This window comes from Ambystoma mexicanum, chromosome 4q (assembly GCF_040938575.1).
Source record: "Ambystoma mexicanum isolate Mex_15411 chromosome 4q, UKY_AmexF1_1, whole genome shotgun sequence".
Classification (NCBI taxonomy): Eukaryota; Metazoa; Chordata; class Amphibia; order Caudata; family Ambystomatidae; genus Ambystoma; species Ambystoma mexicanum.
The window spans coordinates 637,424,261-637,450,480 of NC_090928.1; the positions used below are offsets into that span (position 1 = coordinate 637,424,261).

At 47.8% G+C, this 26,220-nt stretch overlaps 1 protein-coding gene across 1 annotated transcript in view; it reads right to left on the reverse strand.

Annotated features, from left to right (window-relative positions):
* The window catches only part of MDH1 (malate dehydrogenase 1), a 237,330-nt gene that overhangs the window by 24,208 nt on the left and 186,902 nt on the right, over positions 1-26,220 (reverse strand). Inside the window, exon 8 of the mRNA XM_069608193.1 lies at positions 25,388-25,477. Coding sequence (XP_069464294.1) covers positions 25,388-25,477 — 90 coding nt within the window. The remainder of the gene's footprint in view (positions 1-25,387; positions 25,478-26,220) is intronic.

A 26,220-nucleotide genomic window follows, 5' to 3' on the forward strand; every position in this document is an offset into this window, starting at 1 on the left:
CACAGCAAGCTAGCAAAAGGGGAAAAAAAAAAAAAAAAAAAAAAGTATACAAGCACCATGACATTTCACAGTGAATTTCAGTTCAGCGTCTTATTTTTCTGAATGGATGGCAATGTTTTCTTGCAATCCCGAAATGTGTAAATCTAGCTATTGGCAACAAGTTGAAGAATTGATTGGCTTGCTAGGTGAATGATTACATTCAAGCTTCACTCTGCAAAAATCCCATCTACTGTTGATTTCCTCACTTTTTATTTTCACCACAAAGCACATTCTAGAGTGCCCTTGAAACTTTGCTCTCAATCCGACTGGACATCATGGAAATGGTCTGATAAATGGCATGGGTTAAAAACCGGCTTATACTTAATCGCTGGAAAGACTTACTGTTGGTATGTGAGGGATCTTCTAAAAAGGTTAGCCTCACTTCACCACAGCTTCCGGGTAATAGGTGACCCGAAAATGTCACAAACCAGTACAATAGATTATGCATTTGCACCAATCAATGAGATCCATCTAGCAGAAGGATTAAGGTACGCAAAGAGAACAATCATCCTATATTAATAAATTGGATGTTACGAGGACGGGTGTACAAAAGTACGATCAAGCCGGAAAGCAACTAAAATGAATAAAACTAAAACCCTACATTATGTACACATTGCCAAAGTAAACAAGGTAGTTGAGGATTTTGAATCGACACAGCAAATTAACTTTTAGTTTGAAGTACTACGAACATACAATACAAAAAAATGCACATACAGGCAATGTAAGGCCATCAGAAACGGATGGGATTACTGGAAAATATCTTTCGAACTAATTTAGACTATTACGAAGAACACAAAAAACATTACGTAAAGATTTGAAAAACATACTAAAAAGGAACTAAAGATGGGGGACAGGTTACAAAGGCTGATTGAGTACGGAAAAGGGAATATAAGAACTGGATAAGGGCACAAAGTCAATCTCAGCAAGCAGTGGGGGAAAAAAAAAAAAAAAAAAAAACACAAAACACTGAAAAACTAGGATATTCAGCATTTTGGGAAATTTTTATAGTTTTCAGCATAGTAGGACGGTTTCAGAAGCTGCTTGGGTACAGCACATAGCAAGACATCAAATCATGATGAAATACAAAGAATCGTAAATGACACGTGACAAAGTAAAGCAACCATTAAGGAAATCAGAACATAATTAAAATAAAGGGTTCCCCATGTAACTGGGCCAAAATGTGCATGCATGGTTTTATGCGATCCGTAAAACTGGGTTGCTACCAAACACGTTGATTCATAGCATACAGACAGGAATGACCCACAACATTAATGACTGTTAGGCAAGATTGTATGCAGTACCCTTTGGGTGCACTACAACAACCCTGACCTCCTGGCAATAGGAACCCAAAACGTCTGTACTACACAGGTTGGTAGCGTGTTGAGCAGTCAGGCTTATCTCAAAAGGTCTCAATGTGAGCTGTAGGGGAGTTACAGAGATTCGCAGTGACAAGTATTCAAATAAACTCTTGCACACAAGGTTTCTTGATTAAACAGTTATTAATGTATTTATCAGTCAGTTCGAATAAGCCTTCTTCAGAAGAACAAGTTACTTTCTTACCTGGTAACGTTCTTTTGATGGGATGGTCCGACGATGTATTCCATATCTATGACAGGTAATGTCCACAGCTGTGCTGCTTTGGAAAATCTTCTGCGTTCTGCGTCCTGCGTCGATGAGCCGTCCTCGAGAACCTCCTCCGACGGCCGACGTCACCTGATGTGATAAGTAGGACGCACGACGTCCAAAGCCTCAGTTGTAGTTTTTCCCCCCAGAACGTGTGCCACCAGTTTCCTGCCAGTCAGACACACAAGGCCTTGCGAAACGCAAGCTGCAATGGCAAAAGAAATTCTCCAGCGGGGAAGGTAGGGAGGGAGCGATATGGAATACGTCGTCGGACCATCCCATCGAAAGAACGTTACCAGGTAAGAAAGTAACTTGTTCTTCGAGGGGATTGGGTCCTCCGACATATTCCATATCTATGACAGACTCCCAAAGCAGTACCAAGCAAGGAGGTGGGAAAAGAATTTAGAACACAAATTTAGCATGCCCAATCAAATTGCGGAATATAGGACTGCCCTCTGATGGAATCGAGGGAGTAGTGACGTACAAAAGTATGTACTGAAGCCCAGGTGACTGCATCACAGATGTGACGAATAGGAACACCCCTCTGCAAGGCAGTAGACGCAGCCACTCTCCTGGTAGAATGGGCCCGCAAGCCAGCCGGAGGGTCCTTACCCGCCAAGCGGCAACACTCGGAGATAGCTAAAATAATCCAACGAGACAAAGTCTGTTTCGTCACAGCTTGTCCCAAACGCTTCCCAGCGTAACCAACGAAAAGTTGATCGTCCACTCTGATCCGGGACATGAACGAAATATAAAAGCTCAGCGCTCTCCTAGGATCAAGCCTATGGAGCCTCTCCCCTTCCTTACCAGGATGTGGAGGAGGATAGAACGCCAGAAGAACAATCTTCTGGCTCAAATGAAATTCCGAAACCACCTTCGGAAGAAAAGAAGGACGAACTCTAAGGACAACCCTGTCCTTCTGAAACACAGTGAAGGGTGGCTTAACTGAAAGTGCCTGTAACTCACTCACTCTGCGAGCGGAAGTAACTGCAACCAAAAACATAGTTTTCAGAGTTAACAGTCTCAAAGGGCAAGAATGTAAAGGCTCAAACGGAGCACCCATTAGAAACTTAAGAACAAGGTTCAAATCCCAACCGGGCACCAGAAAAGGTGACAGAGGGAACAAATTAGTGAGCCCTTTCAAAAACTGAGAAATTAAAGAAATCTTAAAATAGGAACATTCTTCAGACAAGCGCTTAAATATGGACAGCGCCGCCAGGTAACCTTTAATGGTCCCCACTTGCAAGCCCCTGTGGGCCAAGGAAAGCAAAAAAGACAGAACCATGGGAATGTCACATTCAAAAGGATCCACATTCTTAACTCTGCACCAGTCGCAGAACTTTCTCCAACGGCATAGAGACTCTGTTGCCGGCCGCCTGGCCGAGAGCAACACCTCCATCACGTCTTCAGGGAGGTCCCAATCCTTATACCTCAACCTTTCAGAAGCCAAACGTGAAGGTTGAGGAATCTGACCTCTGGATGGAGAACCTGACCCCCCTCCCGTGAGAGCAGATTGTCTCGGTAGGGAAGACGACGTGGAGGGCAGATAGACAAGCCGAGAAGGTCCGGGTACCACGTCCTCCGAGCCCACGCCGGAGCAATGACGATCATCCGGGAACTGAACCTCCGTAGTACTTGCGGGATGACGGGGACTGGAGGAAACCCGTACAGCAGTGGGAATGACCACTCCATCACGAACGCATCTCCTAAGGCTCCTTTTGGAGGAAATTCCCATGAGCAAAACCTTTCGCACTTCCGGTTGACACTGGAGGCGAAGAGATCTACTTGAGGGGTCCCCCAAAAGGGAGAAGATCTCCAGGAGAATCTCCTGAGCCAGCTCCCACTCGTGAGAGATCGTGCTCTGCCTTCTCAGAGAGTCTGCCGTCTCGTTGTTGTCTCCGGACAGATGAACAGCCGAGATCGAAACTTCCTGCTGGATGGCCCAGAACTCGAGCTGCATCGCCTCCCTGCCCAGAGGAAGTGACCCTGCCCCCCCGCCCTCCCCCTTTGTTGAGGTAGTGCATGGCCACCGTGTTGTCCGTTAGAATCAGGACACTCTTTCCTCGCACAGTCGGCAGAAAAGCCTTCAGGGCAAGCCTGACAGCCCTCAGCTCCAACAGATTGATTTGGAGTCTGGACTCCGGAGACCAACGACCGCTGACTGTCAACTCGTTGGCATGAGCTCCCCATCCCGTGAGGGATGCGTCCGACACGATCGTCACCTCCGGCCAGGGCAGCCAAAATGGGGCCCCCTTCATCAGATTGCCTTCGACGGCCCACCACAGAAGGTCCTGGGCGACCAAAGGCGGCACCTGAACAGGGTCCGACAGCCTGCCAGAGGACTGAGACCACTGGAGCTTGAGTGCCCACTGCAAAGATCTCCTCCGCAGACGAGCCTCTGGCACGAGAAGAATGCAGGATGCCATGAGGCCGAGCAGTCTCAGGAACTCGGACGCTGGGAGATTCTGGGCAAGTTGAAACTTGTGCACCATCTGCTGAATGTGAAGAGCCCTCACCTGGGGAGGAAAACACTGCCCCAGGGATGTGTCGAGCACTGCTCCGATGTACTGGAGCCGCTGCGTTGGTGTCAAATGGGACTTCTTTAAATTGAGGGAGAAGCCCAGCTTGTGAAGGGAGTGGCAGGTGATGGACAGATGATCCAGGACTTGCTCGGGAGAGCTTCCCCTGATCAACCAATCGTCCAGGTAGGGGTAGACGTGAAACCCCACTTTCCTGAGATGCGCTGCCACCACCACCATGAGCTTGGTGAAAACCCCTGGGGCGGAGGTCAATCCGAACAGCAGGACCCGAAACTGAAAGTGCGAGTCGCCAACCACGAACCTCAGGTACTTCTTGTGCTTGGGATGGATCGGCACATGGAAGTAAGCATCCTTGAGGTCGAGAGACACCAACCAGTCCTGAAGTTGAAGGGCCTGGAGGACTTGAGAGAGTAACCATCTTGAACTTGTCCTTCCTGAGGAGTTTGTTCAAACCGCGCAAGTCCATTATGGGTCTCAATCCCCCGTCTTATACCATCCCTTGTTCCTCTCCGCTACAGGCACCATTTCTATGGCGCCTTTCTCCAGCAGGGCTTGAAATTCCTGCACAAGGAGCGGATCCGGACTCTTCAAAGAGGTTCCCAGGTGGATTGTCGTGAGGCCTCTGCCGAAAAGGAAGACAGTAGCCGTGGGTTATGATCTCCAGAACCCACACATCTGAAGTAATGGCTCGCCACTCTACAAGATGCTGCGCCAGCCTTCCCCCAACCGGCGTCCCTTGGAACCTGGCCTCATGACTGAGTGGTAGCGGCTGCGGCGTTGCCTGAGGGCAAAGAGGCAACTGCCCGAGCGGCCTTGGCACCTCGAGTACCCTTGTTTCCACCTCTGGCACTCTTACGGTGGCCTCTTTGACTGCTAGCTCCTCTCGCTTTAATTAAGGACGAGTAATAGCGAAAGGAACCTCCCCTCCATTGCTGTCCCCTAGGACGAAAAGGCGGAGGTTGGCGAACTGCAGCGCCCAACAACTTCGCTGCAGCTTTGGAGATCTGCAACCTCTCAAGGCTCTCGTCAGCCTTGCTGCCAAAAAGATGTTCACCGTCAAAGAGCATGTTGAGGAGCCGGGACTGCACATCAGGAGCGAACCCAGACTTCCGCAACCACGCAAACCTGCGTATTACGGTCCTCACCGCCATGGACCGGCTGACACAATCTGCCATGTCCATACCCGACTGAACGGCTTCGCACATGGCATCCTTGCCATCCTAAACCAGAGCAAGGAAACCATCCCCTTCGTCCCCTTCGTGAATACGTTCAGCTGCTAATGCAACACAGTTCCACAGAGTGTGTGTGAAACGAGACAAGGCACATATGGAGTTGGCCGCCTGAAGCGCCATACCCCCTGAAGAAAACACTTTCTTCGCCCAGCCGTCAAAACATTTGTCGTCCCTATCCAGAGGGATGGTAGGATAAGACGCCTGCTTTGCCGGGGCCGTAGCCGCCTGCACCACCAAACTCTCCGGAGTGGGGTGCCTGGACAAGTAGCAGGGGTCGTTACTGGCTGGACGGTATTTTCACGACAAAGACTTTCCCACTGCTGGGAGACTCTCTGGAGCAGTCCAAGCCGCCGCCACCCTTCTCTGCATAGCCATATGAAACGGCAAAACCGGGTCAGTGGGGGGACCAAGATCAAGGATGTCCGTGAGGGCTGACCCACCCAAGTACTCGGTGACCCGAGACATAAGGCGCTGATATGAAGAATCGGCATGAGTGCCAGGCTCCGGCCTACAAAACCACCTCCGGAGAGGTGTCCAGTCCACTGGCATCATGCAGTGACTGCCTCAGGTCATCAAACTGGCTATGGCCCGAGATAAGCTCATCTGGTACCGTAACCGGAACCAAGCCGTCAGCCTTCATCACCCTCTGAAATGTACTCCAGGCGGGGAGAGGAAGACATCTGGGGACCAAAGCAGTGCCTGACCTTAGCCAGAGCCTTTCTAGGGGCTAATCCCGTGCAACGGGGCCCCTCAGACACCACCACCTCGAAAGGCGTCGAGGGCGCCAAACGAGTCGGCACCAGCGTCGACAGTAACGGTGTCGAGCGAATCAGCGGCGATGTCAGCTGCAGCGCCGCCAGCATCGATGGCGTCGACACAGACCTCGAAGCCGGAGCTCTGAGCGTTTCTCTCGACGACCTAGGCGCCGACGACCCCCTCGGAGGCGGAGCCTCGAGAGAATTAGTCGACGACCTCTGCGCCACAGACGTCTACTTCTTCGAAGACAGCACAGGATCACGCGGTCTCGAGCACGTCGAGGACTGTGACCTGGAACAGGCATGGTGATAACGGCTACCCTTTTCCGAGCTGGACCTCTCCCGCGAGCCGTGCCGACCACCCGAGCCCGAAGGCGTACGAGCGGTGTCTCTCGACCGGTGCCGACCGACCCCACTCGGAGGCGCGGACGGACCAGTGCCCTGCGATTCAAGAATCGTTAGCATCTGCTTCCCGAAGGAAGCCCATTCCTCCGGTGTCGCTTGCATGGAGGGATAAGCGACCCGCCGACGGGCGGAGTCCTCGGAAGAGGACAGGGAAGGCGACCGATGCCAGTGCTTCCGGGAATGCCTCGAAGAGGCGGAGGAGTGGCGAGACCGACTCCTGGAAGGTGACCCACTGGACTTCCGACGCAAAGAGCCGCCACTCGAGTCATCCGTCGAAAGCCCCACAGACCTCGACTTCCAGGGCTTAGACACCCGACCTACCGACAGCTTCTTTTTGCATTCCCGCAAGGCCTTTGCCGTGAGCGACTGGCAGTCGACACAGTTGTTCTTATCGTGGGCCTCCCCGAGGCACCAGAGGCAGGCATCGTGCGAGTCCGTGAACGACATCTTGGACCCACAGTCCCCGCATTTCTTGAAGCCCGGACGCGTGGTTGAAGACGAAGTAGACATCGCCACAAACAGGTCTTCACAAAAAACCGAACAGGTTCAACGAACCGAGAAGAAAACAGCAAACTCCAAAGAGTCGAGGCGTACCGAGAGTCACGAAGCGAACACGTTCGCGGAAAAAACGGAACTGAGGATATGGGGGTCGTGCGTCCTACTTATCACATCGAGTGACGTCAGCCATCGGCGGAGGTCCTCGGGGACGGCACATCGACAGAGCACGGAGACGCCGACGATTTTCCAAAGCAGCACAGCTGTGGACATTACCCGTCACAGATATGGAATACGTCGGAGGACCCAATCCCCTCGAAGGGGGCAATATAATAGCAACACTCAAATACACTTCAAAAACACACTCTTAGTTTCTAAATCAGCAAATACCCATTTGGGATGGCATACAGACACGACCTACATCCTCAGGTGACTTCAATAGTTAGGGTGTTGTTGACATTAATACATTACTGTTGCATTTAGAAGCAGCTTTAGAGGTATGTCAAAGAAAAAAGGTTATCAGAATAAAACAATAAATCACACAAATATTCTGAAGCAGGTAAGTACTTTTCGTAACCCTCAATGCAAAGTTAGTTAACCCTTTCCCGGAAGGAAGGCAAAACACATAAGCAGAAGAGAGAAGTGTAATTCAGGGAGCCAGGCCAGCCAATGTTAAGATAGCAAAAGTCAATGTGAACTGAAGCACTTCTTGCAGGTAAGTAAAAAAGTCTTTGCACAAAGTTTTAGAAGTCTTTGTAGAATAAGAAGAAATGCAAAGTAGGACCACAAGCTGATTAGGCTTTTGAGGTAAAGAAGCTGCAAGCAACTCTCCAAGACAAGTCTCCAACAAGGACAAGCAAGGTGGCACAACAAGAGGTAAGTTCTCCCAGACTTTACAGTACCTTTAGATTGAAGAAAAGTGCAGCAGATGACTCTGTTCCTGTGCAGCTCTGCATATCCTGGTGTTCCTGGGCCTCAGTCGTGGGGACAAGAGGGAGGACTTCTGGGGACTCCTGCAATGGGACGGTCACTGACTGCAACCGGCAATCTTCAAACAAGTGGCACGTCGGTGTTTCAGCTCCTCGTGTCTACCGCAAATAGCAACACCACGGTTCCTGGTTGTCGAGTTGGGCTTTCCTTGCATCTGGGGTCCCGCACTCTGTTCAGTGGGCTCAGGCTCATTCAGTCCTGCTTCCTGGGAGTCCAGAGGATCTTCCTGGAGCTCTTGGCCAGCTTTAAAGCAACGCACACAATCTGGTGTTCCTCTCCCTGGCTATTCGGTTCGAGCAGCAACTGTAGTGGAATTTCAACCAGCTTCGAGATGATGTTCAGGTGGCTTACTTTGGAGTGGATTGGTCCCACCAACTCAAAAAGGGAAGTCGTCCTTGCAGGGGCTTCTCTGTCGATACGAATTTGGAGTTTCAGCACAGCAGCAGGGCTTCACCAGGCAAACCAACAGTCCAGGAGTTGTAGCAGGCGTCCTCTTCAAGTTCTTCGATTCTTTCATCCAGTGGTCGACTGCCTTCCAAGTCAAAAAGCCGAGCCTTTTATGCAGGTTTCTCCCATTCATTCAGTCCAGCCGTCCGTCATCCAGCAGGGTGGCTGTCCTTAACGGACAGCCAGCCGGCCAATCGCCTAAGAGTGCATGCCTGTCTCCTAGGAGATTAAGCAGGGGGAGGTTCGGGCACCTCCCTCTCATCCTGCCCCCGCCAGACACCCTGGAGCCAGAGGCGGGCTTCACTCGTGAATCCCACCAAAGGCAAAATGAACAAAGGGACCAAACCTGGTCTGGCGCACAGAGTAAATCACAAGAAGGACCTTTCCACAAAGAAATGAGAAAAAAGAAGAACTGGGCCAATTTGGCAAAAATAGCACCCTTGGGTGCTTTACTGCAGCTGCGACCGCAGCCTGTGGTAAATGCACATCACGGTAATTAAAAGTAAACCACTGGCACCAGCCATTCATCGATGAAAGGGCAACAAAAATGTTACATGAAAAGCTAGACAAAGGGGATACTAAGTAACCCCTCCAGCACCCTATTGTAAGATAGTGGGTGCTGGGTCTAGAAAGTTACAATGCAAGTAAAGTCAATTTCACTTCACTGCTCTTGGAAACAGTTTATCCAAGAGAAGATTTAAGCCTTTGGGAAATCTGAAAGGCTTCCCTGTGCCACTGCACTGAAGGTGCTGTGTGACACAATGTAAAAGATGCCTATGGAGTTTGTCAGACCCCCACAACCAAAAGAAACAAAGCTCAAATGACATACAAAATACGAGAGTGGGGAAAAAAGGGTCCGACTCTCTCCAGGTAAACAATTATTAGAGTCCAGCAAAAGAGCTGGGAGTCCCTAGGGTAGAGAGGAATTAACATTTCTGAGAATTCTCCATAACAGTCTCTCTGGGGTTTCAAGCAAGAGCGCAGTAATTAGGCTGTCAGTTCACGAATCAAGTGACTAGAAATAAAACCAAACTTTCTTCAATTTTCCACATGACAGCCAAGTGGAATCATAAGACTACTGAAAAATGTAAACTGGCCAGCAGGTTTTAAAAACGTGTTTTTAAGCTCGTTTTGTAACCATCTATCCAATAATGTAAAGACAATCTATGAAATGTCAGGGGATGTCAGATGGGACACTGCCTAGCTAGGCAGGCCGGGCGGACCAGACTGCTCTAGGTTGACAGCTTCGGATATACTGAAACTTCAATTCAAAGTTTTAACATATATCCTCCCCAATTTATTCATCTTCATTCACAAAATAATTCCATTAAGTAAACAATCATAATTCCGCTACCTGTTTCAGAGAAACCTCATCAACCGGATGCAAGCCTTGCTTAGTTTTACTCATCGCAGTAAGCCAGGGGTCATGCAGTTTACACCATGTCTCGCACTTTCTTACATCCCATTTTGTGCCACTGTTCAAACGAGCCACGCACCATCCCCAGGGAGAATTGTGGATTCCCGAACAACAGGGTAAACTGAGAAGGGTGCGGGGCTCGTTTGAACAGTGGCACAAAATGTAAAGAGGGTATAACCCCCTGATTTACTAGGCGGTCCCAGATTTAACAGGCTTTCGCCAGAACTTGGCTAAGATGAGTGTTCTGGGGTCTGTCCAGTCTATGCAACCATAAGATCCCTTCTAACGGGGTTCCGGCCACTGCTCTGTCCATTCTTGCCCAGGGTTTGGTCCCGTCCCCCAAAAGCCATTCACGAACTACCCTCAATTGCGCTGCTTCATAGTATTTGCAAAAGTTCAGGAGTCCTACTCCCCCTTTGTGTTTGGGCGCCATCAACGTCTACAGGGCCACCCTAGGTTGTTAATTTTGCCTAATAAAACGCGGCACCATCCTAAGGAGTACTTTAAAGAAAAAACGCAGGATCCGGTTGCAGAGGTTGGAACAGTCTTTGCAGTCCACTACCTTCTGTGTGCTCCAGTATCCAGTGAATCTACAGTCAGTCTACTAGCTTCATTGCTGCTTAGTATTGCCTCAGGCCGCGGAGCGGCCACGGAGCTAGTCGCAGAGGTAGGAGCAGTTTTGCAGGACCAGCAGGCAGAAGATCTGGCATGTCTCCTCCTGCGACTAGCACCTCTGCTGATCAGCAATGGGAAGGAGAGGGCGAGAAAAGGTGCCTCCAGAGCTCCAAGGCTCAATCTGGAAGAAAGGACTCGCTGGTGAGCCGGACTCTACATAGAAGCTGCCTGCAGTCGGCGCCGCCGAAGTTATGTGAACAGCTCTCTGTGCATAGAGACATAGCAATGGCCGTACCGCTATCGCTGCCACCAAACACACTGCGGGGCCGCCAAATGCGAGCACTAAACAGACGCCCGAGGGCGAAGAAGCAATCCAGTTAAAAGATCAAAGACACAGAGGAAACCCCCCCCTCCCAAATGACAGTCTGAAGCCGGCAGCAAGGCTCAGGGAAACGGGTGCGTCTGCACAGCAGACACGCAGATAGAACAGGACCCGCTGCAGGCAGAAGGTGTCACTGGCAGATCATCAGCAGTGGCAAAAAATCATCCCACAAACACTGCAGCTGATCGGTCTTACTTGTTGAAGAAGCAGAGACTGACATTGCAAAAGGCAATGCAAAAGAGCAACCGCAAAGCGAACACCAGCTCCCAGATAAAACTTGTACTTACCATCCAGTGCTTGGTAAAAGAAATTCAGCCCACCGGCAGAGGAGACTTCAAAGAAAACCACAAACAATACAAAAAAAAGACTTTTGCAAAAATAGCGCAACTTAGTTCCCTGAAAGACTTTTTTAAAAAACATGGGAAGAGAAATCATGACCACCTGGACCAACTCTCTGATGCAGAGATCCTAGAGGCAATCAAGGAGCCCCGGCCATCCATAAAAATCCAGAAAACTGGCAGCCTCTTCAAGTTTTCACCAGCACAAGCGCCCATATGCACGGTGACGCAATCAGCTATGGGCCCAGGTAGTTCTGGTACTAAGGGGAAACTTCCTGTAGAGACAACAAACCCTGCAAGTTTGGTCAGAGAGGAAAGCACACAATCTAATGAAACACGCTCAAATGATCAAGAAAAAGAAAACACGACAGAGGACTCTGCACCAGCTCAGGAAGATACGACCAAAGAGCCGCCAACAAGACAAGGGCCTTCTCTGAAAAAGAGAGTCGAGGATCAGCTAGACTTAAATGAGAGGCCCCCACGGCCAGCTTCGAGCAGAAACAACCTCCAACAGCTGGCAGGGGACCCGGAAAAGCCTAAAGACAACATCAGCCCCCAGCCTCACGTGGGGGCAAGAGACTTAAGAGACTTTGTCGAAACTTCAATACCATCTTGCAGGAGCAGCCGCAATGTTACCAACTATCCGTCACCTCCACGGGGAGCCAATCAGGACCCTTTCCTGAACACATCACAGAGGTGTCAGAGTCTCGGAAATCATTGGCCCCCGATACAAAAGGACACACCGACAAAAAAACTCGACATGACTACGATCATGTCGGCCATTACCATCGCGCTGGCCCCCTTCTGAAAGCTATGAGGCCATAAATGATGACTTGAATGATCACTCAACGATGGCTGCGATGATGCACACCAACTCAATATACTTAAAAGGATACATCTCGGCGATGGAAAAAAAGACAATCACCCTCAAAGACATCAACTGTTCTACGACCACCGAGAGTGACTCGGGGGATCAAAGAAACATCACAGATCCAGGCAGCAAAAAAGATAAATCAAAAACGAGGACATACATATCCCAAAGCACGCAAACTGAGCAGGACAAGCACCAGTCGGCAGGAAAGAAGGGCCCGAATTGGGAAAATTTCTGCATATTTAACTCCCAACACTGCAATAATCCGGTAGGAAGCTCCACACTAGTGCAGGTCTTTTTTTTAAAGAAAGTTCACCAAGAAAATGCACCACAAAGGCAAAAAGCCCAGAAGGAGGACTATACTCCGAGGCAAAGAAACAACATGTCTAAAAGTGGCACACGCTCACTCGAAAAGAATCAAAGGGCACAAGAATCTCTGATGCCGAAAAAGCAAGCACTTTTAAAACTACATGATTCAACAGGTACTCCAATGCGGCACTCTGAGAAAATCAGCCCCGAAATTACGGCCACAAAAAAACAAACCGGTGATAAGGAAAGAAATGCTGCAATCCAGGGCAGATCTAGAAAGGCTATTAACGGAAAAACGGCCGCAGAAAACTGCTATGAAATCCCCCAGAACAGCAGACGAATTTCTCACTGACACGACCTCCATGAATATTTTGCAGCATCTAAATGCCGACTTCGAAGAAGCCCAAGACAGGGCAAATACAGTCAACAAAAACACAAATGTCCCAGAATGAAAAGGAACAATCACAAAAAAATACAGTTCAGAGAGACAAAGAAAACCTCAGGATGACTCCTCAAACAGCAGGAGAAATCAGCAAGAGAAAGAGCAGCAGAGACCCTCGAGTCTCACCGGCAGGATCGCCCAGAGGTTGCTACCACAGTGGAAAAAAAAGCATACAAAAAGCACGACAAGCAAAAGGAGAAAGCAGCAGAGAAGAATTTCAACCAAGAGCCTTCACGAACCAGCAACTCCGGTCGATCCAGGGGCGGCCTGAAAGAACGATACCAGAGGACAGACAGGTCAACTGATCGAGACAGGCGACCCAGATATGATAGATCAGAGCAAAGCTCGGCTACGTTGACCTTGAAATTAGAACAATCTTCGCAGAACAACGAGGATATTGTGCTCAACAGAAGAACAGCGAGGAACATCTTCAGTAAAATCACCACTCTGAAAAGTCTAAAATCAGGACTATGCGAGGGTCGAACCATACTACAGAGGGACGATTGCGAAAGCTTATATCCACATAAGATCTGCTGCCCTGCCGCCTTCAATCAAACCGCACTCTGCGGTTTCCATCTGTCAATACTGGCAAAAACTAGCCACGCATCGTCCACCCGGGAATACAGGCCGGAGAAAACATCTGTAAACAGTCACTACAAGTCCAAAACAGAAGATGTGTACAACACCAACAGAACGCCTCGACACAGGGTTAAGCCGGCAAAGTCTAGGCAATTGGGCAACAGAATTTCAACCTTCTCAACGAAGACAGTTCCAAAGGGGGACAGGACGCCAAGAAAGCCGTAATCGTGGGCATCACAGACGTCGCCACCAACAAACCATAGCCCTCAGAACGGGGGCTCTTATGCAACAGCTGATTCGCCTACAGTAAAACGCCGAGACAATTTCAGGCACCACCTTAGTCAAATCATGAAGGTCTGCTGCAAAAAAAAAACGCTGCTCTCGCCAATGAAGCAACTTTGGGCCTAGTTGCCAAAAACATTGGCGTCTCAGAACAAAAAATAGCAATTTGCTACCGACAGCAAAGAGGTAGGACCGTCGGGGACACCAGAGGATCCTACAGTCGGCTACTACATTACACCTGGGCTCATGGAACACGCTGGGATATCAGCACTTGATGAAAAAGGGCGGTGTCAATCTGAGCGATTTTGACAACTTGGCCCTCCAAGAAACGTGGTTATCTGAAACACCACATCATGATGGGTTCAGCATAGTAATCTCGCCAGAGAAAAAAGCACGTTGGGCCGCAATACTATTGGCGGTCCGCTCAGGAAGAGGTATTAGCATCCAAAGGACACGGTCAGTCTCTCTAAACCATCTGGCAGTGCCGTCAAGTTGTACTGTGTTAGATCTCAAAAGTAAGCGAGAAAAAGAGCTCCCGTTTGCAATTATCACCGTCTATTGGAACCCCCAAACTACAATGGATGAACGCTTCTTAAAAAGCATTGAGAAAGCAGTCAATTCTCTCTACGCTGAAACAGAAGTGACTCGCATCATAATCTGTGGAGACCCAACTCTAGGTGCCCTCTATCTAAGACCAGGAAAAAACTTGCACTGAGGAACCCTAGTTTGCATCCTTATGACAAGCAGCTGGTGGCGAAAAGAGTCTTGAGACGCTTAAGAAGGAAGGCAAAAATCATGAACTAGCCAGCGGCGCAAAGGGAGCTGAATAAAGAAGTCAAGTCCTACAAAGCATGGCTAAGAAACCACCAGATCGCTTGATGCCAAAGACTCTGAAGCAATGCTGAAGAAAATGGGGGGCAAGAATTACTGTGAATTCTGGACTCTGATTAAGTCATCGGGAGCACACACCGAAACCTCTCAGTCGAATTGTGTGAGTGAAGCTAGCTGGATAGACCACTTCACGGCCCTCTTCAAAGACCCACCGGAGGCTGGGTCCGTCAACACCACAGAGCAATGCTTTGTGGATTGGCCTAGCAAATAAAGAGGACATTCAAACAATTATTCGCAAATTAAAAGCCTTGCGGGCCCCAGGTCCAGACGGAGTGACTAATATCGACCTCAAAAACTTTCCAGAAGAGTGGTCGACATTCATCAGCATGGTATTCAAAAAATGTGCCACCGATAGATCACTGTCGGTTGTGGTCCCAATTTTCAAAAAGGGCGATAGGGCAAATCCGCTAAACTATCGACCAATCGCCCTCCTCGACATGACTGGAAAAGTGTTTGGCACGCTCTTATTACGGGACTTTCAAGCTTGGGTCAAAACTGCACCCCTCGACGACCCATTTCAAGCTGGATTTTGAAAAAATTCCGGGACCATTGTCAACATTATGATCCTGAGTATCCTCAAAAGCAAAACTCAAGAAGGTACCACAAAGCTGTACCTAGCATTCATAGACCTCACCCAAGAGTTTGACAGGGTAGATCGGTCATTACTATGGGCAAAACTCTCAGCCGGTAACTGCCCAAAGAAGAATCTGGAGCCTATAAAAGCCCTCTACTCAGGAACATAAATGCAGGTAAAGTTGAATAGAAACGGTACACTATCGGAAAAAATCTGTATAACAAGAGGGGTGAAGCAGGGCTGCCCCTTGGCGCCGGCGCTGTTCACAGCTTTCATAGGAGACTATAAAGACTCAATAGCCGTGAAAGCATTTCCACCGAAAATTGGGGTGACACCGGTCCCAAGAACGCTCTACGCTGATATTACCCTGGTTGACCCAAGACCGATTGGCCTTCAGCGTCAACTAACCAACCTATCAGACTACATAGAAACCAACAAGCTGCAAATTAACAAAATAATAAATAAATTATTCTGGAGAGAAAGAACAAACAAGCTTATTTTACATCATGGCAACTAGAAAACATCAAAATCGAAGTGGTGTCCGAATTCAAATATCTGGGAAAGGATTGAAGGTTCCTTTTGGAGGTCCGTGTTGTCTCTACCCAAATCAACCTCACTGCCGGCAATTAGGAGAGAGTTGGGATTCATCTCCCTAAAAGCAACAACGGAAAACAGCAGCATGTCACTATACAGGAATATCCTGCTACCAGAGTCATTGCCCCTGTATAAATTGATAAGCATAGAAATCAAGACAGGTGGATCAAAAATGTTCATAGGCTGCCAAAAAAATAAATAAATAAATAAATAAAATTTTAAAAAAAAGGACCAACTGAAGTCAATTGCATGGCACACAGGACGAGCTCATGCAAAATCCTCTCGGAATAAAAAAAAATAAATAGAGGAACTTGACTGGATAGGCACCTTAGAGATGGCGGAGAAGAACAAACTCCTAAATCACCTGCCACTGCTCCCAAGAAAAGTAAACGACCTAGCGGAAATCTACAAAAATGTTCCTAGCAGACCGTTAAGACAGTTCTTTTTAAGAGCAAGATTAAACTTCCTACCGACTAACAAAATCCTGCACATCAGAGTCCTGCCAAATACTAACACCTGCAGGTTATGCAAAAAGGCAGAGGAAGTCTAATCAGTTCGCCATCTACTGACGTCATGCTCGGTGCTGCAATTTTTTTTTTTAAATTGAAAAAAATAAATCAGAAAAATAAAAATACCCATCATCTGTCCGAGAGTCCTTCTCTGATCGCAAGGAAGTGACTTGGTGGCCACGCCTGATAAGTGGATAAAAAATCTCCTGGGTAATCGCTACAGCAAGAATTCTGCAAATTGCTTTAGCGCAAATAGAAAAGGAAGCATCGATGGAAACTGGGTGAATAAGAGTCCAATACGCCATTTTCAGAGAACATCTTCTCCTTTTGTAAAACCAAATAGTTTTGGTAAACCCACAAAAAAAATAAAAAAAAAATAACAGGATCCGGATAGACACTGCTTGGAAGTGATACAGGACCCTGGTAAGTGTTACAATTTTTTATTGTGGTGATTCCTACTCAGTCAGGAGATCCACAGAGGTGACCATTTCCCCAAGTCTGCCTTAACTAGGGCAAGCAAAGCGGGGTAATTCTCCTCATACAGTTTGGACAATGTATTGGCTATGTTAACCCACCCCAAGTACCTTATAGTTATCACTAGCAATTGTAAACAGGGAGTACTTGGGTAAAGCAGCTACTTGCACCTTGGGTAGTCCTAGGTTCAGCAACTCTGGCTTTGAAATTTAAGAAGGACGTAAAGTAGATGTGTCAATCATGGCGAGTTCCGTTATCAAGGCAGGAATCAACGTTTCTACTTTTGTCAGGGACAGCAACATGTCATCCATGACCGCAGCCATTTTATGCTCTTCCCCCGAATGGTATGCCCTGAATGAGTGGGTTTTACCAGATTGTAATTAGTAGTGGCTCCAGGTATATTGCGGTGACAGGGGACACCGTTGGCTGGTGCCCCGCGTGAAGTTTATATCCCGAGATACCAGGGAGTTAATGGAGAGGCGCATCAAGTTTTGCCACTAGGACATCTGTACATTTTTGCATCGAAATTCAATCAGGCAATGGGCCGATACGATCCACATTTTGTCGGGTCCTTGTTGGGCTTCTCAAAAACCACGACTTTTGCTTCCACCATTTTTTGCGTCACAAAGCCTGCTATGGGAACTGCCTAAACCTGAAAATGGCCTGTCTGTTCTCCATATGTCTATTTCCTGACACATTATTATGTCTTCTTAGCTGCGTCTGATCTGCGTCTCCACTTTTTTACGCTTAATTGGGGTAGTCAGCCCCCTCACATTACGCGATCGGATCTTAAGTGCCATTCCCTATATTTTGTATTTCTCCATGCTGGCTGTGCACCCACCTAGTTGTGCTATATCCTGGTCTTCCCCGGTGCAGTGAGTCCCCCTTGACCCAGACTTCTTGGGGTCCACTGTGTAGAGAGTCGATCCATATCTCTGCAGGTTGGAAGTCTATCAGCAAGGACCCAAAGGATTGCTGGATCATTCCTTTAGTTCTGCACCGATTCATTAAGGCTCTTCACCCGAATTATGTACGTGAGCGATTTTCCAGGTCTTCTGCCTGCAGTTATATGTTGTGTGTAGCCTTGGTAACCTTTCGAGGAGCTTGCCATTTTGCTTTACCTCCTCCGAGTTCTCCGATAGCCCCTGCTGCGTGACATCTACACTATCTCAGAGTTCCTTCACCTTTCCCCTCACTTCTTTCAAGAAGCTTTGCAGTTCTTCCCTCAAAGTTGGAAATTGATCCTGGAAAGTGGACAACAGGTCACGTCCAATGACTAAATAACTTTCCGCCTACAAGGCGAGTGCCATTGTATACACAACATACCATCTGCATTCATTGCCTTGCCCAAGTGCAGTCCTTGTGCTGCATTACTGCATATACTACATGTCTACTCTAACCTGTGCCCTGCCTAATGCGGCCTACTGCCTATACTGTGTGTTTACCTTAACTTGTGCCTTGCCTAGTGTGGCCCTGTGCTGCCTTACTGCATATATGGTGTGTTCACGTTAACCTGCTGTTCATTGTTGGTCACCTTGTGCGCTCACTTCAACAACTGCATCTCAACCTAATGCACTTTGACTAATGTGCCTCACTGTGCCTAGCTATTGCCCATTGCATTTTAGTACTACTTTGTTATGCATTCTACCCATGCCCTATTGTATCCAGGTGCTGTACTACTGTATTTCAGCCGTACTGCCTAGGTGCTACCCTTTGCACTTTAGCCCAACTGAGTTCTCGAATCTAGGCGCTACCCCATTGCATTCTAGCCCAATTGTGATACTCAAAACTTAGATGCTACCCCTTGCTTCTTAGCTCAACTGTGTTATTTGAACTTAAGGCCCTGTCCCTCGGCCAACACTACTCTCTCTATGTAACCTTAGCCCTTTTTGACAAGGGATAGCCCAACTCGGCACCGGCCCAGGCTCGTGCACTCGTCCAAGCATTAAGCTAACCACCCATAAATCTAATACATTTGTTACTACTTAGCATGTGTCTCCTGAGCACCAGTTTGGTCACCTGCCTCTTGCTCCTCACAAATACCATAGTACTGCTCAGTATGTCACCTCAATCACCTATTACTAGGCTCTCAACTATACCAAACATTGTCACATAATAGTTCTCCACATACAGATGACTTACAACCATCGTTACCCATCAGCCTCCGCCGCCCTACCACTGACAGAAATTTAGGACTCAGAGCTAGATTAGCAAAAATGTATGAGCCCCTTTCCCGCTCCATACCCACTATGCAGAGACTAAGAACTAAGACTGCCCGGCCTAGCCCAACTACCGTTAAACCTACCGCATCCCAGAACTCTTAACTCTATACCTTCACATAGCCCCTCTAATCAGGATAATCCTGAACCAACACAAGACCACCCCCTAACTACAAATACCAAAACCACTGCAAGTCCCCATATCAAGGGAGCCCTAATCAACGCCAGATCGCTAGCAGCTCACGCAACAGAAATTGCAGACTTGATCCTAAAAGAAGACCTCGACCTCCTTGCGATTACGGAGACTTGGTTACATCCGGCAGCAGGCCCAATGCTCATGCTTGCAGTCCAAGACAATTACTCCATCTTGAGACAAGACCGACCCAATTCCAGAGGTGGGGGTGTTGCAATTATACATAAATGTAGTCTGACCATGAGAAATGTAACCACTACTAACGTCCTCTCTTGCGAACTACTCTCCGTTAAAGTCCCTCTTACCAATGCCCAAACACTCAATATCCATTTGATCTATCGCCCCCCAGGCCCAATAGGCACTTTTGATGAGGACATTAGCACCATACTATCTAGCAACCTCAAAAGCTCCACCCAAGTACTCACCCTAGGGGACTACAATATGGGCTTCAACGACCCTGAAGACCTACCTGCCAGTACTACACTTAATACCCTCACTGAATTAGGATTTACCCAAAGATGTATGGAACCTACACATGCAAAGGGCAGAATACTCGATTGGGTGGCTGACCACAATTGTCTAGCTAACATCACTGACATCTCACAATTAACCTGGACTGACCACCATTTGGTATCGTTCTTGCTCTCAACCATCCGACCCCCACCCCTGCCTATCAGCAAGGCCCCACCCACACCCACGAGAAACAACTACCTGATAACCTGAATCCAGAGATTTTGGTCGAAGAATACAACAAAATCATGTCCACCTCACTGGATGTTATCGCCCCCCTCAAACTTAGACCAAGTAAGCCCAAAACCCATCGGAACAAATGGTACACACCATTCCTTAAATGTTTAAGACAGCAAAAAAGAAATTGCGAAGCCACTTGGAAAAAAACTCCCCTCAGTAGCTAATAAACTCAAACTTTCTAACCTACCTGCCCTCTACAAAAAAATAAATCTACCTTGCAAAACGTACCTCCTTCGATTCCCGCAGATCCCAAGCAAAATCAAACGTGAAGGAATTATTTTCCATCCTGAAAGTAGAAACCCCCATAGCCCCTCCAGATACCTGTACCAAAGATAAAAATTGGTGCTCAGAAATCCAAAATGCCTTAGCCAACAGGATTGCTATTCTACAAAACAAAATATCCTGCAAAAAAGACTCCCTTTAATGACCGTCTCCCTTCCAAATTGCATGAGAAGCCTACCTCAAGGAAAATTTACCCGCTTTAACTTTGCTAAAGTCACCACACTGTAAGTAAAAAAAAATATTTTGTCATTGAAACCGTCCAACTGTCAGGGTGATCTGTGCCCTGCACAGCTCATTAAAGATGCTGCCCGTGACCTCTCCCCTTTCATCACGAAATTAATCAATGCCTCCTTCTCCACTGGCTCCATCCCCACCAATTTAAAACAATCATGGGTACTCCCACTACTAAAACAACCTACACTTGACCCAGCCACGCCTACAAACTTTAGTCCCATAACGACCGTACCATTTCTCCTAAAAATATTGGATAAGGTCGCTTATGTACCAATACAGAAGTATTTGGAAGAATATCACCTACTAGGAGCTAGACAATCAGGCTTCCATCCGCAACATGGGACTGAGACTGCTCTCATCGACCTTAAAGCACAGATCGACAAGCTTAGAGATAATGGCCAAGTTGCCTTACTCCTCCTCCTAGACCTCTCTGCAGCATTTGACCTGGTCGATCACACGGTTTTATGTACGCACCTATACACCGCAGCTCACTTTTCAGTCAAGGCCATCACATGGATCAGATAATCCCTTAAAGGCAGAACCATGAGGGTCTTTTCACCCACAGCTGCAGCAGACCCCATACCCAGTACCTGTGGTGTACCACAGGGCTCTTGTGTCTCCCCCAAACTGTACAATATATTTACCAAGCCCCTTTTCGATGATCTGGATCATCTCTGTATCACCTACACGAACTACGCACATGATACCCAGATCCTCCTTCCGCTTTCTGGAGATTATGGGAAGGATTTGGCCTTGGTGAATAGAGTGTTCATCATCCAGACATGGATGGCAACACATGGACTATGCCTGAATGATGATAAAACTGAACATTATCCTAGGTACTACCACCAGCCTAAAGAAATTAGGCCCTGCCTATTGCTCTTTCACGATTGATGGCAACATCAAGTAGGACAAGGTCAAAACACTAGGCTTCTACCTGGACTCTATCTTCTCCTTCAACAGACAGGTGAACTGCACGGCTTACATGTGCAAACTGACCCGTGCAGCCAAACCCTTTCTATCTGACACCAGCTGCTTGACCCTCGCTAGAGCATTAATACTGTCCCGTTTGGTCTATTGTAATCCTCTCCATCTTGGGGCTTCTAAAGCCATCACTAACAAACTTCAAACTCTCCAGAACAACGCTCTTAGGGCAGCACTGGGCATCTCCAGAAGAGAGCATATTACAGTACACTGCCAACAGAATTGGCTCCCTATCAAGGACAAAATTCTCTTAACTGCCTCACTCACCCACAAATCCCTCAATAACGCTGCCCCCCATCTGATCGACAGATTTCATAGACAGACTTCCCTGAGGGCCACAAGAACAGCCTATAAAGACTGCCTCTCTGTCCCCAACTTCCAACGCTTCACTATAGGGGGTAACAGCTTCCCAGTGAAAGCAGCTAAACTGTGGAACTCTCTACTGCCAACTCTTAGAATGGACTTACCTTATCAGAACTTCCGATCCAAGCTCGTTCTATGGTTGAAAACGTAGGCCTACTAACACATCCAGGCACATAGTCTCCATACTCATGCCATCTGTACGGCCCACTGCCTGTATTTACTGTTGCCTATCTGCTTATATGTATATATTCCTGCTATTATGTCTATAATTTTTGTTGTTGTAACTAAGCTTCGCAATTTCATGTAAATGTTGCGCACTGTTACCTGAGGGTATGATCGTGCATTACAAATAATAAAACAACAAACATTCTCCCCTCCAATTCCTTGAGGCAATCTTTCAGATCGTCCTGGTTGAAGGCCATTTTTTGAGAGTCTTGATCCTTCTCTCTCCAGATGTTTCCCCTCAGTTGCCAAAGACCCTTCTGTCAGCCATCTCAAGCAGCGCTCCAGTTGGCCACCCGGTGACTCGGAGGTAGTGAGTCTGGCCAGGGTGTGCTTCCCCTTTCCCCATGACATCTGGAGTGGTCCCCCATCAGCTCTCGGATCTTCAAGCCTGTTGGCCGCTCCCACGGCACCACATCTCCATTTCTCCCCCACATCATGTCGTCCGCAGCACTCCCCTTGGGTCCGCTATCTATACAGACTGATCAAGCTAGTAGGTGCACATCCACGCAAGGCCTTACTTTGACCACAATCATTGTCACCTTATCCCAGTTGTCCTCACATGGAGTTCCCTGGGAGGATCTAATACTTTGGGCAGATATTGCTGTCTCCAGGTGCATGCCGCTGCCTCCCCAAGTATCCGCTGTGCTTCTCCCACTCTTGCTTGCCCATTCAGTGGCTATGGCAGCCGTGTCCCTCCGACCAGCCCCAGCCTCACTGTTCTCCACAAAGGCCAGTCGGGGAGGCTTATCCCCTCTGTTTCACTCTAACCTCCAGGGTCTGGCAGTGCCCTCAGCACCACACGCACCCTGTCCTGCCTTCGGTGTCTGCTTGACATTTGTTGCCCCCCTTAGCAGGGCTTCCGACACTGCTTCTTGGTCTCTCACAGTCTTAATCCGTGCCTCAATGGTCCTCAATGTTTCCTTTCAGTTCCTCCTTAGAGGCCTCTACGTGCCCGAACCTTCTGTCGGGAGTCGTTCCTTGCACGGGGTGCCTGCTAGTCCCTTTCTCCTTCCACACTACTCCGCTGGAGGACGTGCTCGCCAGGAACATTTCGCCGGTAGGAGTGCTGCTGTGCCTGGGCCCATTGCCAACTGTGCAGAGGGCCTGCCTCGCTCACTCCCGTGGCCTTGCTGGACTCACCAGACGGGTCGGGTCATCCTTTCTCCCCATACTTGCAACCTCTCCAATGACCGCCACTCACTCCCGGCTCCGCTGTCACTGGGGTACTGCTACTGCTGGGCAACCAGTTCAGCGCCGCTCCTGCTCTCCAATGGCGGCTCCTTCGCCCTCCCTGGAATGAGCCCCATCTCCTCCATGCAGGCTTTTTCTGAATGCTCTGCCACCACCCCTCCACATCCTCTCCTTTGCTGCATGGTCTTCCTGCTGGTTCAGCCTTGCACGTTCTTTCCGGCCCATCCGGCTACTGCTCCTCTGCCTCCCGCGTGCCCCTCACGGGGGTGCCCAACTCTCATACAGGAGATCTCTCCCTCCTCATCCTCCGTTGAGGTGTTTCAGGGCTTCTACGCCGGGTCGGTCACAGTCAACTTGGACTGCACATCCTCACTTTCTGGTGGCCATCTTGGAATCAATATTTTGAATTTGTAACTTGCATTTCCAGGAACTTGATTTCACACAACTTCAAATGTCCCATTTCCAGAGTAAAATCCATTCAGAAGACCTATGAAATATCAATTGCAATCCCAAGGAGTGGTCAATAGCTGCAGAGTTAACAAATGCTCCAAAAACAGCAGACTTTGTGGTAGGACGATAACTGGTCCAGTACACTTCAGGTAGAATGACTTAATGCACTTGTTCAGGGTCAAGCCAAAAGGAAGTTTTAATGCACTTTGGACCCAGCGATCCAGGCCTGGTAAAAGCCACTGTAAAATATTGTGCTACTCCCCTTTTCCTAAGATTGTCTAAGCTACTTATAGTGTGGGAGTGGGGTGGGTCAAGAAGGGAATTGGGGCATTAGGCTAGTCATGTTATGTCTCACTTCTGACACAGCAGTGTGAAACTAACCTGCACGATGGTGGCACAGCATCATGTGCTTAATGTCAGAACAAGACTGGGAATCCTTTTCTGCAGGGTTCTAGAACCCCCATTGGCATTAGTCTCACTCGGAAACTCAGAGGTCCCAAAGGTTTAGATCCAGAGGTCATGTCGGAGAACACTCTGGTAGACCTCTGTTTAAAGAGCACCACGTTAGACTTTTGAAGGTTCTCAGGCTGAGCCCAAGAATTAGCTACACATCCACTCAGACAGGGTCTCTGGCTCAAGGGGGAAGAATCTGGTACCACTGGTTTAAGCTTCAAGAAGCCCATCTCGACCTTTTAGGCCAAATTCTCTATAAAGACTAAGGCACTTGTCTGGAGGAATGGGGAAAGGGTAAAGGCTTTAGAGAGGGTTGGAGGGGTGTAGTTGTGGTGCAGAAAATTGTGCATACGGCACAGAAAGTAGTAAACTTGATGGCTGCGAAAAGAAGGCCACTATAAGAGCACAACAAGACACTGAAAAGCCAAACAGAAAAGTCAGACCAAGGGTGCTCATGCCAGTGCTACTGGAGACATGGACACTGAAGATCAACTTTGGAAAACTGATTGAAGCTATCAGCATTGCTTTGAAAAGCAGTAAATGTCTGAGAGCAGGAGTTCAGCTGTCAGACTGAGGACTACAGCTTTTCAATGGTCCGCCTGTGAGCATAGTAGTGAAATCCTTTTTTAAAAAGGGCATGTACTGCGAAGAGTTGGCAGTTGCGGAGTGAAGCCTTTGGCTACACGACCACAGGCCTCCCTTAACATGTTCTTTGTCAGGCAAAGAATATCCTTGTGCTGTGTAATGCAGTCAGGACATGCCATGTGCCATAAAAGAAAGCAGCACGACCACTATGTCAATGAAAATAAAATGGGATATGCAATGCTTAGCTTTTTAGTTCTGGCACACCCCACTGCCATTGTTAGTTCTTTTTGGAGGGTTTTACACAAAGTGAAAGGTTACTGAAAATGTTTAAAGAAATACAAATAAAGGTGGTCTCAAATCCAGGAGGTGTGAGGGAAACAAAAAAGCACCCATTCCATCAACTATTAACAGCCAGTACATTTTGCAACAAGCCAATCTGAGAAGAACTAAGTTGAAGGGTATGGAAAACTGCACATGTCACTTGAAAAGCCCCATTTACTAGCACATCTAAAAGTTCATTCTTAGGATAGATGCGAATCAATTAAAGACCAAGTGTACATGAAAAACATAAAATGGATACAAACACCAAGGATAAATTCTGCACACAGCAAATGCAAAAAAGCAGCCACTTCCAAGACCGATCCAAACTATTTACCTTGATAGTAACTGGGAACGAATACAGCAAGTCTTCAGGGATGCCATAGCTATTTCCATCTGAAATCACTCCCATGGAAACAAACTCTCCCTGAAAGCAAAAACAGCAGCAATTAAGCAGGAGATAAACCGATCTGAGATCCATGATGCAAAGCAGCGGGGCAAGTGGGAGTACTGGGTGCAGCACATCTCACCTACACATGCTACTTTGAGCCTAAAGAATTGGAATGCGGGTGAATGAGCCTTCTGGACTCTAGAGCAAAGCAAAAGGCTGAACTATAACAATTCTCAAGTTCGCTGGGGTTTTAGTTTTGTAATGCTTTGAGGTTAGCCATACACAGAAATGCTTAAAACAAAGTAAAAGCTACCCTTTAAAACAATGTGTGCAATGACAAAGCTTGTGTTACCACTAAATGAGGGTTAAAAGTCAACTTTTCAGAAATGATACAACTGTAGCTACTTGATCAAGGTTATGGGCACATATGGTGGCAGCAAAGAGGTGGTGCTGTGCACAATGTGCACATTCTAAATTAACAAAAATGCAATCATACAGCCACCATACAAAGCACTGGTAAAAATGTTGTTCTGCAACTGAAACATCAAGACAAGTTTCTACTATAGTTTGAATAATAACACAGGTAACAGAACAAGGATTTGAAAAACAGGAGCAAAAAGCAGATCCTGGGTATCCCACATCACAGTAAGCAGGCGCAATCTATTCGGAACCTGGAGCCATTATATAGCATGTTTAATTACCATATGAGATGCAAACTACAACATTGTGTACATTATGCTTTAAATATCTTCTATATGTGCCATAATGCTCATTCCAAA